We start from the raw sequence: 13,797 nt of genomic DNA on the forward strand, positions 1-13,797 counted from the left end.
TTTAGGGGGATTTAATCTGCTGTGTCTCTTTCCAGGACCATTTTTCTTTGATGCCTCATTTGTAATCACAGACAGGAGGTCCAGACCATCTGTTAACGGGAATTAGGTCATTGGTGATCAGATGAAGGAAGCACTGGGGAGGGGCACTCCTCACACTTCTAGTGTTCCACCAAATAGATAACAATCTTCCAGTCATCTTTGCTTTTTCCGTCCCATGTTGTCTTGGTGGGGGAGAGGAGGTGTTGGCACCTGGAGGAGATTTGATAGACAGCATTCCTGGGTGACTTCATCTCTGGGCTTTGCCTCTCAAAATTCCAACCAAATCAAGCTCTACCGTTTAAGGGATAGAAGCAGGGTCAGCATTCCAGAAGTTCCTTGTCATGCTCAGGCTTTTAATCAGATGACATTGGAGAATGCACATCCTAGTGCAGGCTGTTTGTGAGAGGGTGGGGAGGGGTCTCAGAAGTCCCTACTCTATGCTTGTCTTTCTAGCTAGACCTGAACTGAGGCGAGAAGGACCTCCCGGTGTTAGGTTTGCTCAGAGGGATCAGCACCAAGGACAGCGGCCGAGAGCAAGAGGCCCCACAGGCTGCCCAGAGCCTGGCGTGTGCCCAGCTACAGGCAGGCGAGGGGAGGGAGGACGCGCTGCGGTGCTGGGGTGTTGGCTGGGGCTGTTCTCGCTCTGAGTCACCCCGTGCGCCCCGCACTTGCGTCGAGCCGCGGAACGCTGGAGTTGTCTCTGCCCTCTCCAGGAATGGTTGGGGATGGGTAGGAAAGGCCCCAGGAGGGTTGCAGGAAAAGAGGAAGCAGGAGGCGAAGGACCTGTTGATGTCTCCCGCGCGCTCCCGCCCCCCGGCCAGGCCCATTTCTATACAAGGCCTGCTCTCCCCAGCCTCCACCCCCGGCGAGTATGGGTATGGTCGCAGGCGCGGAGGGGCGCATTCCCCCGCCCTGAGCTCAGCGGGCCGGAATGCGGCCGATAAATCAGAGATAACCCCAAGCGCGGGATAAAAAGCCGACGTTGCCGAAGGATCCAGGAGAGCACCCGCGGGACCCGAAGAGGTGAGACGTGACCTGGGACGCAGCGCAGCAGCGGCGGCGACAATCTCTTTCTCCACTTCTCTCCAGGGACATGGACCCACAGACCGCGCTGCTCCGGGCCCTCCCGCTCTTCCTGTTCTTGCAACTGTCGCTACTAGGAGGTCGTTCTCACCCGCTGGGTGGGCCTGGCCCCGCCTCCCAGCTGTCCGCAACGCAGGTGAGCGCTGCAGCCTGCCCAAAGGCCACGGTGGGTAGCGGGAGTTCAGGGGTCCTTAGCTACTGTCCCAAGAGGTCCTCAATTTACCTTGGGAAGTAGCAATAAAGGAATCAGAAAGTGATGAGAATGGGTGCCAGAACTCCATACCCAAGGCGGTTGGGTTGGCTCACTTGGGTGCGGGTGAGGGCAGATCTGCCCAGGTGCCGGTTCCCTGAGGCTCAGGCTATCCCCACCCATTGCAGGAGCTGCTGGACCACCTGCGGGACAAGGTTTCAGAGCTGCAGGCAGAGCAGATGGCCCCGGGACCCCTCCAGCAGGACCACAGCCCCACAGAAGCCTGGGAGACCCAGGAGCAACCACCTGCCGGGGCCCTTGGGCCCAGTGACAATGTCCTCCAGGCCCTGAGAAGACTACACAGTCCCAAGATGATGCGCAAGTCAGGGTGCTTCGGCCGGAGGCTGGACCGGATTGGCTCCCTGAGTGGCCTGGGCTGCAATGGTAAAGCCCCCTCCCTGCTTCCTTGGGTCACCCTCCCCCATACCTGTGGGTTTCACCATTGGAGACACTTTGGGGTTTGCTATCTCCAGGGACCACACTGAGAAAAGGACACCCAGATGCTACTCTCTCCCGCTGACAGTCCTTAGGGCCATGGAGTGTCTTTCTGGAAATATTAAATGTGGACATCATTGTCCATGAGTCCCAACCCCCCCTCTAGCCACCTCCTGCCTCTCTTACCAAAAGGGACAGAACCACCTTAGGATGGAATCCTGTCATTGCCTGGCAGCTTCTCCTTGGAGCAGAAAGAGTCCTAAACATTTTCCTCCTGGCTTCCCCTAACCTATCTATAGCCACAGAGGCAGAGGTCAGGATCACCAGGGCGACGATGATTCCCAGTTTACAGATGAGGAGACTGAGGTCCAGAGAGAAGGATTATTCCAAAGCCTCAAACATCCAGATCGGCTGGGGATGGGGGATGGTGGCAGGGATGGCCCCTGGGGCGGAGAAGATCAGATCCTGCCTCAGTCTCCCCCCGATTCCATCATCACCCTTTCTCTCTTCCCACAGTGCTGAGAAGGTATTAAGAGGAAGCCCTGGCTGCAGACACCTGATCTGACTCTTCAAAGGCCCCCTGAGCCCTTTGAGGCAATTTGTATTTATTTGTATTTATTTATTTATTTATTTCAATCATTTTATATAAGACGATTCTGACCTCGGAGCACAAATTTTCCGTGGTGAAATAAAGCCAACATTATAGATTCTTTTGCAACTGATTTGTCCCAGTGCATTGAGTAACAAATCATTTAAAAAAACAAGAACGAGGGGCGCCTGGGTGGCTCAGTGGGTTAAGCCTCTGCCTTTGGCTCGGGTCATGATCTTGGGGTCCTGGGATCGAGCCCCGAGTTGGGTTCTCTGCTTAGCGGGGAGCCTGCTTCCCCCCCTCTCTCTGCCTGCTGCTCTGCCTACTTGTGATCTCTCTCTCTCTCTCTGTGTCAAATAAATAAACTCAATCTTTAAAAATAATTAAAGAAATAAAAAACAAGAACTAAAAAACAAAAAACCCAAACCTTTTGTTTCCGTGAAGATTCCAAAAGTGTCTTAACAGTGGGTTGGGGACATGGCATCAGGGCTGGTCAAGCAGGGTTGGGGGAGCCTCTCTTCTCTTGAAGGGTTTTTCATGTTCTGAAATGCCTATAAATACCTCAAGCATTCAAGACACTTTGCAGAAACTGCTTTTTCAAAGCTGGTAGTTGCTCCCTGGGAGTGGAAATGGGCCTTGATACATTTGTGCCAATGAGGGTGTGTGTCAGTGTCTGCTTCCTAGTTTTCCCTCTGCCTGGAATTCTGCCATCAGAGGTGTTCTCTCTCTTGGTGATGGCTGTTTCCAGGAGGTCTGAGCTAAAATCTCAAGGATTAGGGGCGGTGTGTGTGTGTGTGTGTGTGTGTGTGCGCACGCGCGTGTGTGTGTGTGCGCACGCGCGTGTGTGTGTGTGTGAGAGAGAGAGAGGCTTGTATGCATCTCTAAATGGGGATGAGCCCTCCTTTCTGCCTCAAACCTCAGCTTCCAACACTTAATTCCTGATGTCTCCCTGTCAAGACCTTTAAAACCCAGAGTTTAATAGCATTTTCCTTTCCCAGGCCCAGAAGTTTAGAAGTGTCTGGCAAAAGGCCCACCATTTTAGGGTGCCCCTCTTCTAGGGGATCAACATCTTCACTTCCTCTCTACCCGAGAGAGGAAACACTCATGCTAGAGCCGAAAAGGAGACCAACCGCCGGAGTCCTACTGTGTTGCTTTATTCAGCAGGGACTCCTCTGGGGGGCCCTGCCCTGTACTCTATGGGCCCCCCTTCCCCATGCATCCTGTGTCCCAGACATCCCGGGCCACACTCCCCGGCTTTCAGGCCTCTCCAGACCTCAGCTCATGCAGTCAGTCCCTTTTGCCCAGAATACCTTTTACGATCCTAGCTCTGCCAAAGGGACAGGACTATTCTTATCCCCACTTGATGGATGAGAAAACCGAGACCCAGAAAACCAAAGCCCCTTAGCTGGCAGGATACGGCCACGAATGCCAGCCCTGAGACGTGGGCGGAGAGCCGAATGACTCTTGACCTTGTGCTCTCTCCCGCGCTCCTGGCCTTGAACTTCACTCTCCTAACCTTCCTGTTGTTCTCAGCCAGTCTATTTCTTTGAGGGAGGGGAACTGGACTGGGCTTTGTGTAGTTCTCATTGACTCGGTGTGGGCCGGAGGTTATGGATAGCCACTGACATCAATTAAGATTTCTCTCTCTCTCTCTCCCTCTTTTTTTTTTTTTTAAAGATTTAATTTATTTGACAGAGAGATCAGAAGTAGGCAGAGAGGCAGGCAGAGAGAAAGAAGGGGAAGCAGTCTCCCTGCTGAGCAGAGAGCCTGATGTGGGGCTCGATCCTAGATCCCTGAGACGATGACCAGAGCTGAAGGCAGAGGCTTAACGCACTGAGCCACCCAGGTGCCCCATCAATTAAGATTTCTTAAATGAGGCTCAGGAGTGAGAGCCTTTCTAATAAAATGGTGAGTCCTCTTTGCCTAGCGTGTCTGACCCCAGAAAGGCAATGAGGACTCAGTGTAGTGAGCTTTCATAAGGGCCTCATTAGTCTTCTGGTACAGGTCTGTTAACTTGTGTAGTCCTTGCAACAAATCTACGAAGAACTCTCATTATCCCCCATTTTGACAGAAGGGAAACTGAGGCATGGGGAGGTATTGTAACTTGCTCGAGATCATGCAGTTAGCAAGTGGTAGGGCCAGGGTTCAAGGCTACACAGCCTGGCTTAGCACGCAGGTCCCTAACCACAGCACCCCCTGTTCCCTCCCAAGTCAGTGAATCAGGCTTGCTGGTGGGAGGGAGAATTGCCCTCCCATGGTATCACTCAGTTCAATTGCCTCTTGGCAACCTCTCCCCTCTGCTCAGCTGATGAAGGCAGACGTCTCCCAGAGCACCCACTCCCCACATCCAACCAGCACTCCGGAATTCTTCCCGATGAGTCTGGCTCGTCCCTATGTAGGGCTCAGGTGGTAGAGTCTGTATGGGGGGTGCATCTGTTTCTTGGACCTTTTCCACAAGCAAAAGTCTGGGAAGGAGGACTCCAGAGAGACCTGCAAGGGAGCCAGATGTGTCTGCCGGAGGATGGGCATGGGCAGCCCAACGTACCCCACGGAGCTCCCCATTGTTCTGTGTTTGCGGAAGCAGGGAGCACATGCTCTGTCTACAGATGTCCTTGAAACCCTGCCCTCCCTAACCTGTGACCCTGGCCCCTCTAAACATTCCCCAACATAACTGTAGCCATGGCCTTAAGCTCCCTGACTTCCCTACTATCGACGTTGCCCAACGAAGCTGCCAGATTATGTCTCTCCGTAAATGCTCAGCGCTATAATCTTCCCAGAAACAAGCGCTGGTGATCATAGAGCTCAGGAGGCCTGACCCAAGGCTTTGAAGCTGGAGAGAATTTCAGTAGAGGGTGGACGAGCTTTGCTGGCCAAGTGTGGAGGTTACAAAAGTCAGGACAACACTGGGACTGAATGCTTCCTTTCATGCCACGACTGTGCACCTGGGACTCTCAAGGGCTCAATGCTGAGTCCTTCTCCATCCCTCTTGTGGCAGCTTTGACCCTTCTGAGAACCTGCGGCAGGAAAAAAGAAGGTATTTCTCTTGCAGGGCCAGATCTGAACAGAATCAAACTTGGCCACCTGTCTTTGCTCATGTGGCAGCCCTCGGCCTTCCATCTTGGCCTCGGGAGGACTTTTCAGGCACTCCCCTTAGCTTCGACAACCAGTCCTGTTTCACTAGGTGACCCATTTCTCCCATCGGCTCGGGAGCCAGCCCTGTGCACCTGCCTGGATGTTCTGGAACATTTCTACAACCAAACTCTGGACCTGCCCTGGGACCCTGACTCCCACTCTCACGTGGATAGTCTCTGGTCCTCTGCCTGCTTCTATCCAGCAGCACTGGGCTTTTCTGCCCAGTGACTTTCTCTGGCAGCCCAAGCCCTCTTGGCTCCCGCTGGGGCGGGCGGGCAGGCAGTGCTGGGGACTTGACAACAACCAGGAGCAGCACTCAACCAACCTCTGGCAGCAGGCGGCACTCAAAGACCCCAGCACCGTTGATTCACAGGTGGCATGCATCTTACCCGTGTTCTCAGAGTGCAGGGACAGGGACAGAGCTCCGTTTGGCCGTGGTGGTCACTGACTTCCTTCTATTCCCGGTCACATCCTCATTCTGCCGATGTTTCCTGGGATTGTGTCCGAAGGAAACTCCTTATGCTTGGATCCTTCTCTCAGGTTCAGGAGAAGCTAAACTAAGACACTCCCAGATGGTTAAAACTTCTCCTGGGACTCCGCCTCAATGATTAGAGCCCCAGGAATCTGCCTGGACTCCGTTCTCTGGCTGAACCACCCAGGCGGACACCATGCCCACTCCACCTCGTTCCTGGCGTCTCCTACACACAATCCTTCACTTCCGTTCCTGGTTTATGCCCTCACCACTCACGCTGACATCTGCTCATCAGCTTTCCAACTGGCCTCTCCACTTGTCTGGTTCTTCCTGGATCAGGGGAGAGCCCTAAACCTTCATGTTTTAGCCAGAGGGTGACTCCTCCTTCCCGGGAAGACCCCAGGGAGGGCAAGGCGCAGTGGCGGGCTCTCAGGTATGTACCTTGGAGGAGTGGGTGGGTAAGAGAGGGAATGAAGGCAAACTCTTTGATTCAATCATTCAGAAATTTTTAAAAAAGATTTTATTTATTTATTTGACAGACAGAGATCACAATTAGGCAGAAATGCAGGAAAAGAGAGAGGAAGGGAAGCAGGCTCCCCGATCCCAGGACCCTGAGATCATGACCTGAGCTGAAGGCAGAGGCTTAACCCACTGAGTCATCCAGGTGCCCCCAGAAATTTTTTTCTAATCAGGGTGTGTCAGCTCTGGCTTGGTGCTGGACTAGCACAACCGTGGAGTCCTGCTGCGGACAAGTGCTCTGCCTCGTGCTTGGCCTGTATCTCTGGCTTCCCAGAAAAGGCAGCAATGGCTGCCTTGGATGCATTAGGAATAGCTGACCTGGTCCTCATAGCTGCCGTCTGACCCCCTCTCCGCCTCCATGTACCACCCATCCCCGTCCCACAACAGGCAGGATTCACTGGCAAGGAGAGGTTGCCAAGGCAGCTCATGAGTGGATGGAATCTCAGGTTTCCCCAGCCGCTACCTAAGGGAGCTGGGTAGTGTAGCCCAGAGGGAAGGGGAGTTCAGGGCCTTGGGGCAAGATTGCGGTGAGCGTGGGCTTGGCACTTGACCAGTGAGAGACGGGACTTAGCAAGGACCCCACAGACAAAGTGTCTGTTATGGACTGTGTTCTGTCTAACCAAAAGATATGTTGAAGTCCTAAACCCCCCGAACCTCGTAATGGGACCCTATTGGGAAACAGGCTCACCGTAGAAGGAATGAGTTAAGATGAGGTCAGACTGGCGTTGGGGCGGCTCCTAATTTAATATGACTGGTGTCCTTACAGGAAGAGGAGAGAAACACAGAGAGGGAGGACGGCCATGTGACGACAGAGGCTCTGAGATTGGGGTGTTGTGTCTACAAGGCAAGGAGTGCGAACGAGCGCCGGCAGGTGCCAGAAGCCAGACGAGGCAAGGACATCTCCGCCCTGCAGGGCTCAGAGGGAACATGGCCTTGCTGACACCTCAGTTCCAGACTTCTGGCCTCCAGAACTCTGAGGTCTCCCATCTCCTGGTACCTGTGCCCTTGGGATGCCGCTTCCAGGACAAGGAGGTTGTGAAGAGCTTACGTAATCTCTTTCTGGACCCGAGGAAGTCAGCTGCATTTCTCCGGAGAGGCCCACGCCGCGAGGAAGTGACCTCCAGCCAACGGGCGTCAAGGAGCTGCGGTCTCTCAGCTGACACAGCAGTGAACTTGAAAGCAGATCCTCCAGCCAAGCCCTGAGCCGACGGCAGCTCCAGCTAATGTCTTAACTGGAGCCTCCAGGAGCCCTGAGCAGGGGACCCCAGCTGGGGACGGCCAGATTCCTGACCCACGGAAACTGTTTGGTAAAGGATGTGCGTCGTTTCAAGTTGCTAAGGTTTGGGGTCCTTTGTTACACAGCTATAGTTAAAGAACACATTGTCTCATTTCTCTTTCCCCCTCGTTTCTGCTTCCCTTGCACTGAACTGCCCCCACCCCCATAAAGCTTTAGCGACTGGACTTTTGCTTTGGGCCTTGCTTTCTAGGGAACCTGTTGCCAACTTTCAGGGCCAGGGACCTCCAAGTTGAACCAAAGAAACAGAACATCATTTAAAATTTTATTTATTTATTTATTTGACAGCGAGAGAGAGCGAGAGAGCGAATGCACAAGCTGGGGGAGTGACATGCAGAGGGAGAGGGAGAAACAAACTCCTTGCTGAGCAGAGAGCCTGACATGGGGCTCGATCCCAGGCCCCTGGGATCATGATCTGAGCTGAAGGCAGACACTTAACCGACTGAGCCACCCAGGTGCCCCCAGAACATCATTTTCAAAATCAGAAATAACCATCCCCAAATGTGCGTCAGGGTCTTACCAATTTCTCCCAACTGGGGCTTCTGTGTTAGACCATTTGTGTCCGACAGAATCGTACCATGGACACCAAGGGTTTCTCATACTGATTTTGGACGGGTGTTGCATTGCTGGGACCTCACGGCTCCCGAAGCCGCCCGCAGCATCCCCACGGAGGATCCTAAAACGGAAATGCTGAGATGGAAACCAGAGAAGCCGCAGTTCTGCGTTCTCCCTCCCATCTGCGAGGCTCCTTCCGACATATGACTAAGACAACTTCTTTCCAGTGATCAGGAAATAAAGGCTTTTGATTTTTCGGTTAGTGGGAGAGGTGGGGGTGGGGGGTGGATCTGGTTTTTTTTTCTTCTGTTTCACTCCTCCAGGCTCGCTTCTAAGCACCCGTTAAAGATCGACGCCTCCACACACACACCCCCTCCCGCCTCCCCCCCCCCCCCAGGTTGAGAAGAGGCAGGGGAAAGAAGGGAAATTTACATCAAGCCATTTTCTGTATCAGGTACAAATCAAAGGCTTTGCTGGGATTGGGGTAATAAGTGTATCTGAGACTTGTGTTCCCACTAAGTCTCGTCAGGGTAGGAGGGAGTGTTGGTTCCATGGGAAGTCCTCTGGGCAGCAAAACCGAATCTTCTTTCTCTTGCCACTCCCCTTCCACAAACACACAACAACCACCACAACAAAACCCTCCCAAAACAAAACCCAAACGAAACTGAACAAAAACTTCTGGCTTGTAGACGAGACTCAGACACTAACACGCTGCTCTGGTTTCAGTCTGGAAGAGGGACAGTGACTTTCATAAAAGGAGCTGGGAAAATTCTGCAATTCTTTCCCAGGACCCTAGTGCAGCAATTCCGCTGGTCCTTGGGCCACTGACAGACTTCAGAAGTGGCTCAGGACAGAGGAGCGGCACTGGCCCTCTGGAGCCGAGCCACCTGCCACGACGCTCTTCCGGTAGCCACTGCCTGTCTGAAAGGGCATCTCCAGGAGACAGGCCGCGTGACGCACACAGCAAGGAGCATCGGTTCCCTCAGTGTGGCTGCTCACTGAATCCTCTTTGCTAATAATAACCCCGCCAACGGAGCGATTAAGCTGTGACACATTCCAGGGGCTCATCAGGATACGAGGGGTTTTGCGCCCAGCGTTTGTATTCAGTGTCGCGCCCACTTGGGATTTTAGGTTGGGTTCAGCTGACCCAGGTAAGGTTACTGGAGAGGGCTCCTTTCTCCTTCGGTCTTAGACTAAAACCACTCCGGACACCTCTCTTGATCTCCGGCCACATTCTGCCCCGATTTTCTGTCCTCCTGCAGAGCAGCCTCTCTACCTGATCCGGCCAGGGAGTGTGCGCAGCAGCCGGGGAGGGGTCGGCTCAGGGCAGACCTGGGCATCCCGCACGCATTTCCTGAGTCCCGTGGAGTACGGCAAAACATGTTTGGTGTGCCGGCAGGTCGTGGGGCTTGGAGGACCCCTTCTTTGAGGTAGTCTACACACACACACACACACACACACACACACACACTTGCCAAGGGAGTGGGAGGGGGAAGGAGCTGCTCAGAGGCCGCCTGGGAGAGTGGGGGCAGGGGGACCTTCTATCAGGAACTGCACTGAGAGGGCTGGTCAGGGACCATCATGCTAAGTGACAGCAGCTGCCTCCGTGGGATGGTTAGGAAGATGGGCATCGGCGTCAGACCCGGGGTTCAAGTCCTGGCTGTGTGGCTTAGGAGCCCAATGACCTTGGTTGGGCAAGTGATGTAACCTCTGTGGATGGGAGAACACCACCCGCCTCGTGGGGCGACGGGGACAATCAGGTCATGCGCACAAAGCTCTCGGTAGCGTGTCTGGCCCGTTACAGTTGGTCAGTGAAGGCAACCATGAGCGCCATCCTGCGGCTAGGCAGCGTGCCACACACGTTCACGCACTAGTCGCTCACCTGACAACCTGGAGAGGTGGGTAGAGCAGGTTTTACAAATGGGGGCAAGAAGGCGGTGACGATGTGTGTAACTTGGTTTGGGTGAGGCTGCAGTGAGGTCTCTCAACCCTTCGAATGCAGTGGTCGTCCCCCAGGACATGTGCATCATGTAACAGGCTAACACGGAGTGCTGAGCTTAGGGAATGGGGCCACGTGTTAGATGTGGACAGCCGTGCTCCCTGTGATTTCTCCCTGGCAGCCAGGAAAACGGAGGCCTTGGCGGCTCATCACTTGCCCGGCCTCGCAGGAGTTACATGAAAGGTGATAAGGGGAACCGTGTGCCACACTCACATCCCCCTCACTCCATCAGCCAACTCGCCAAAGGACCTTTCCCGGGAGGGTTGGGGGGATTAGAAGCTTTAAATCCAGAGTCTGAGTTTCTACAAGCAGCAAGATGATGGATTGAAAATGCTGGCGTCTCTAAGTGCCCACCTCCCTCTACACCGTGGAGCAGAAGGAGGAGACGCTTGGCAGAGGGATGGTTCTGTTTCCCAAAACTTCTCTTGGTGTTTACATCCGGGAGCGGAACCCTCGGGACACTCATCCCATTTGGTTCCCCGGCTGACTTAATGCTCTAAAAAATAACTCCCTCTTCACCTGACCGCTGAGAGTGACTGCCAGGAGGGAGGGCAGCCCAGTTGGAGGGAGAGGGCTGCCCTCGCGGCTGATGAGTCAGGTGTGAGGCCAGCTTGAGCATCTGGACTAATTTGTCCCGAGCTGCACGCCGCCTGCCACTTCCTCCCCACCCGCCCTTATTTGGATGCCCTGACAGCTGAGCCGAAAACCAACTGGGGGAGCTGGGCGCCGGCCAACTCTCACCCTCTGTCTCCCCGCCTGGGTCCCGTCGCTGAGGAGAAAGAAGCCCCAGGCATCGCTGTAAGATAACCAAGGACTCTTTTTTGCTCTTCTCACACCTTTGAAGTGGGAACCTCTTGAGGCAAATCAACAAGAATGTGGCTCTTGCAGCCGAGGGTCCGGGGCTGTTGGGGCTGCTCAAGGTGGAGGGGAGTGACAGGCTCTGCCGGACTGATAGCTTTAAAAGGCCATCTTCTGCTGCTCCTCATTCAGCTGCTTTATCGCTGTAAGTGACAGAATGGGGAGGGTTCCGTCCCTCTCGTGCTCTTGGAGAGCTGGGGGGCTATAAAAAGAGGAGGCACAGGGCAGCTGGGAGACAGAGGTGGACGGAGGCTGAGAGGGGAAAGGAGAGGACAGAGAAGCAAGCCAGCACCAGGCCACTCCTTGAGAGACGCCAGCATGGGCTCCCCCACCTTCACCGCAAGCTTCCTCCTCTTCCTGACATTTCAGCTCCTGGGGCAAATAGGAGCTAACCCCGCATACGGCTCCATGTCCAATGCAGACCTGATGGATTTCAAGGTAGGGCCAGGACAGGGGCCCCAGTGTGGGACCAGGGGGCTTTGTGACACTTTGTTGGTCAGTGAGACCTCTCCCTTTCCCTGTGTGTTCCTTTTGTAAAGAATTTGCTGGACCACTTGGAGGACAAGATGCCTTTAGAAGAGGAGGTCGTGCCCCCACAAGTACTAAACGAGCAGAATGAGGAAGCTGGGGTGGCTCTCAGCCCCCTCCCTGACGTGCCTCCCTGGACAGGGGAGGTCAACCCAGCCCAGAGAGATGGGGGTGCCCTTGGGCGGAGCCCCTGGGACTCCTCCGATAGATCTGCCCTCCTGAAAAGCAAGCTGAGGGCACTGCTTGCTGCCCCTCGGAGCCTGCGGAGGTCCAGCTGCTTCGGAGGCAGGATGGACAGGATTGGAGCCCAGAGTGGACTGGGCTGCAACAGCTTCCGGGTAAGAGGAGCTGGGGATGGATATGGGATGGGGAGGAAGGAAGTTGTGGTTTCACTGAGACTCAGACCTTGTCAAAGAACACCCCCAGAGCATGCCTCCTGCAGTAGAGAGACCAGAGTAAAGTTTACTTCCTTTGAAATGTTTGTCTCAAGTTGGGCCAATGACGTCATCCTCAGCTACAGGCTGCCAAGGACATGCCAAAGGGAAAAAAGTTAGTGCCATGGGCTTTGGGACCTTAAAATGTTCATGGGGCCAAGTCCCCATCATTCTATTGATTGGGAGCTCATGTTTCTCCCCAGAAGTGTCAGATCCCAAAGAATTAAATGATAATGACCAGGGCTAGGGCAACTGGGTGGCTCAGTTGGTTTAACATCCAACTCTCGTTTCCAGCCCTGGTCATGATCTCATAGGTTGTGGGATCAAGCCCTGAGTTGAGCTCCACACTCAGTGGGGAGTCTGCTTGAGATTCTCTCCCTCTGCGCCTCCCCTCACTCACCAGCACGTGCATGCCTGCTCTCTCTCAATAAATAAATAAATAAATAAATCTTTAAAAAAGAAATAAAAACCAAAAACGAAAGAAAGGAAATGACCAGGGTTGATTTATGACTTCTAATGAGCAACTTGTTTCCCAGTTCATGAAAGTTTTAGGGTTGTCAGGCTGGAATGGGAGCTGCTGGGAGGTGAGCCCACTCCTGTGAAGCTGACTTTTCTAACAGGACCACGTCACCAAGCCAAATTTGTCTCTGTTCTCTTTGTAGTACCGAAGATAATGGCCAGGGAGGAAAAGACGGACCAGGTCCCAGGGCAAATTTCAAGAGACCCTCATCCCTTGGGGTATCTCACTCAACTTTGTCACATCTCATTGCCATCAAGCCGAGCCACGACGAGCACCGTATTCAAGCTGCAGCTTCTTGTCAACGTTTCTTACATTTTATGCTAAATGTAGATAAAATGGTTTAATTGTAGCTTCCCCACCTCTCCCATCTCATGCACTTAATTTTAGGATAGACACTCACCTGTTACTGAAAGCGGTTTGAAAGTGAATAAATTTCAGCACCACGGACAGAGGCCAAAGGCTTGGTTGGCGTCATTTCTTTCTTTTTCTCAGCCTAATAACCCGGTTTTCTTTTTGTGGCAGAGAAGAAGGCTGTTTCTTTCTCCTTCCTTTTAAACATAATAAGATTTATTTTGGGTTGCAGTTTTGGGTTCACAGCCAAATTAAGCAGAAAGTACAGAGATTTCCCATAGACCCCCTGCCTGCACTCACGCAGAGCCTCCCCCACCAGCAACAGCCCCCAGATTGGTGCCTTTGCTAAGCAAAGTGAAGAAGGAGATGTTTGCTTTGTTGACAAACTGCCTTTTGGGTACTTAGACTTAATTAAAAGGTAGCCACCAGCTTTTTCTAATTCTGGTCCCAGGTACTTGGATGGGTGAGGGGTAAGGTGAGGGAGTGGAGGGGACCGGAGAAGATGCATTTCTTTGCATCTGCTTCTGAGAAGCAGAGAATACCAGGCACGAAGCTCACCCACAACAGGGAGCCATGCTCTACTCTACACATCCCCTCTCCACTTCAGAATCTATGACATTCCTCCAACCCCCTCCCCTTCTGGTCACCGACATGTGTACTTTTCTGGGCCTCATTTATCCTGTCCCTTCCTCTTGTAATGCCATTTATCCAGTTCTCCTGAGAACATTCTACACAATCA

At 53.5% G+C, this 13,797-nt stretch overlaps 2 protein-coding genes across 2 annotated transcripts; both read left to right on the forward strand.

Annotated features, from left to right (window-relative positions):
* The first annotated feature begins 1,132 nt into the window (after window positions 1-1,132).
* On the forward strand, window positions 1,133-10,242 carry NPPB (natriuretic peptide B). Its single transcript, XM_045982997.1, has 4 exons — window positions 1,133-1,258; window positions 1,501-1,756; window positions 9,631-9,736; window positions 10,173-10,242. The coding sequence occupies exons 1-4, from the start codon at window positions 1,133-1,135 to the stop codon at window positions 10,240-10,242; spliced, it is 558 nt and encodes a 185-aa protein (XP_045838953.1).
* Window positions 10,243-11,543: 1,301 nt separating this feature from the next.
* NPPA (natriuretic peptide A) lies at window positions 11,544-12,927 on the forward strand. The gene is made up of 3 exons (XM_045978783.1): window positions 11,544-11,663; window positions 11,765-12,091; window positions 12,850-12,927. The coding sequence occupies exons 1-3, from the start codon at window positions 11,544-11,546 to the stop codon at window positions 12,859-12,861; spliced, it is 459 nt and encodes a 152-aa protein (XP_045834739.1). The 3' UTR covers window positions 12,862-12,927.
* The last annotated feature ends 870 nt before the right edge of the window (window positions 12,928-13,797 follow it).

This window comes from Meles meles, chromosome 1 (genome assembly GCF_922984935.1).
Source record: "Meles meles chromosome 1, mMelMel3.1 paternal haplotype, whole genome shotgun sequence".
Classification (NCBI taxonomy): Eukaryota; Metazoa; Chordata; class Mammalia; order Carnivora; family Mustelidae; genus Meles; species Meles meles.

Bases quoted from the DNA above. Each gene is read 5' to 3' on its own strand.
- NPPB (XM_045982997.1), top strand. From the start codon at position 1,133: ATGGACCCACAGACCGCGCTGCTCCGGGCCCTCCCGCTCTTCCTGTTC. The intron at 1,757-9,630 runs GTAAAGCCCCCT...GTCCTCCTGCAG, and splicing joins GAGTGGCCTGGGCTGCAATG to AGCAGCCTCTCTACCTGATC. The intron at 9,737-10,172 runs GTACGGCAAAAC...GGCCCGTTACAG, and splicing joins CATTTCCTGAGTCCCGTGGA to TTGGTCAGTGAAGGCAACCA.
- NPPA (XM_045978783.1), top strand. From the start codon at position 11,544: ATGGGCTCCCCCACCTTCACCGCAAGCTTCCTCCTCTTCCTGACATTT. The intron at 11,664-11,764 runs GTAGGGCCAGGA...CCTTTTGTAAAG, and splicing joins CAGACCTGATGGATTTCAAG to AATTTGCTGGACCACTTGGA.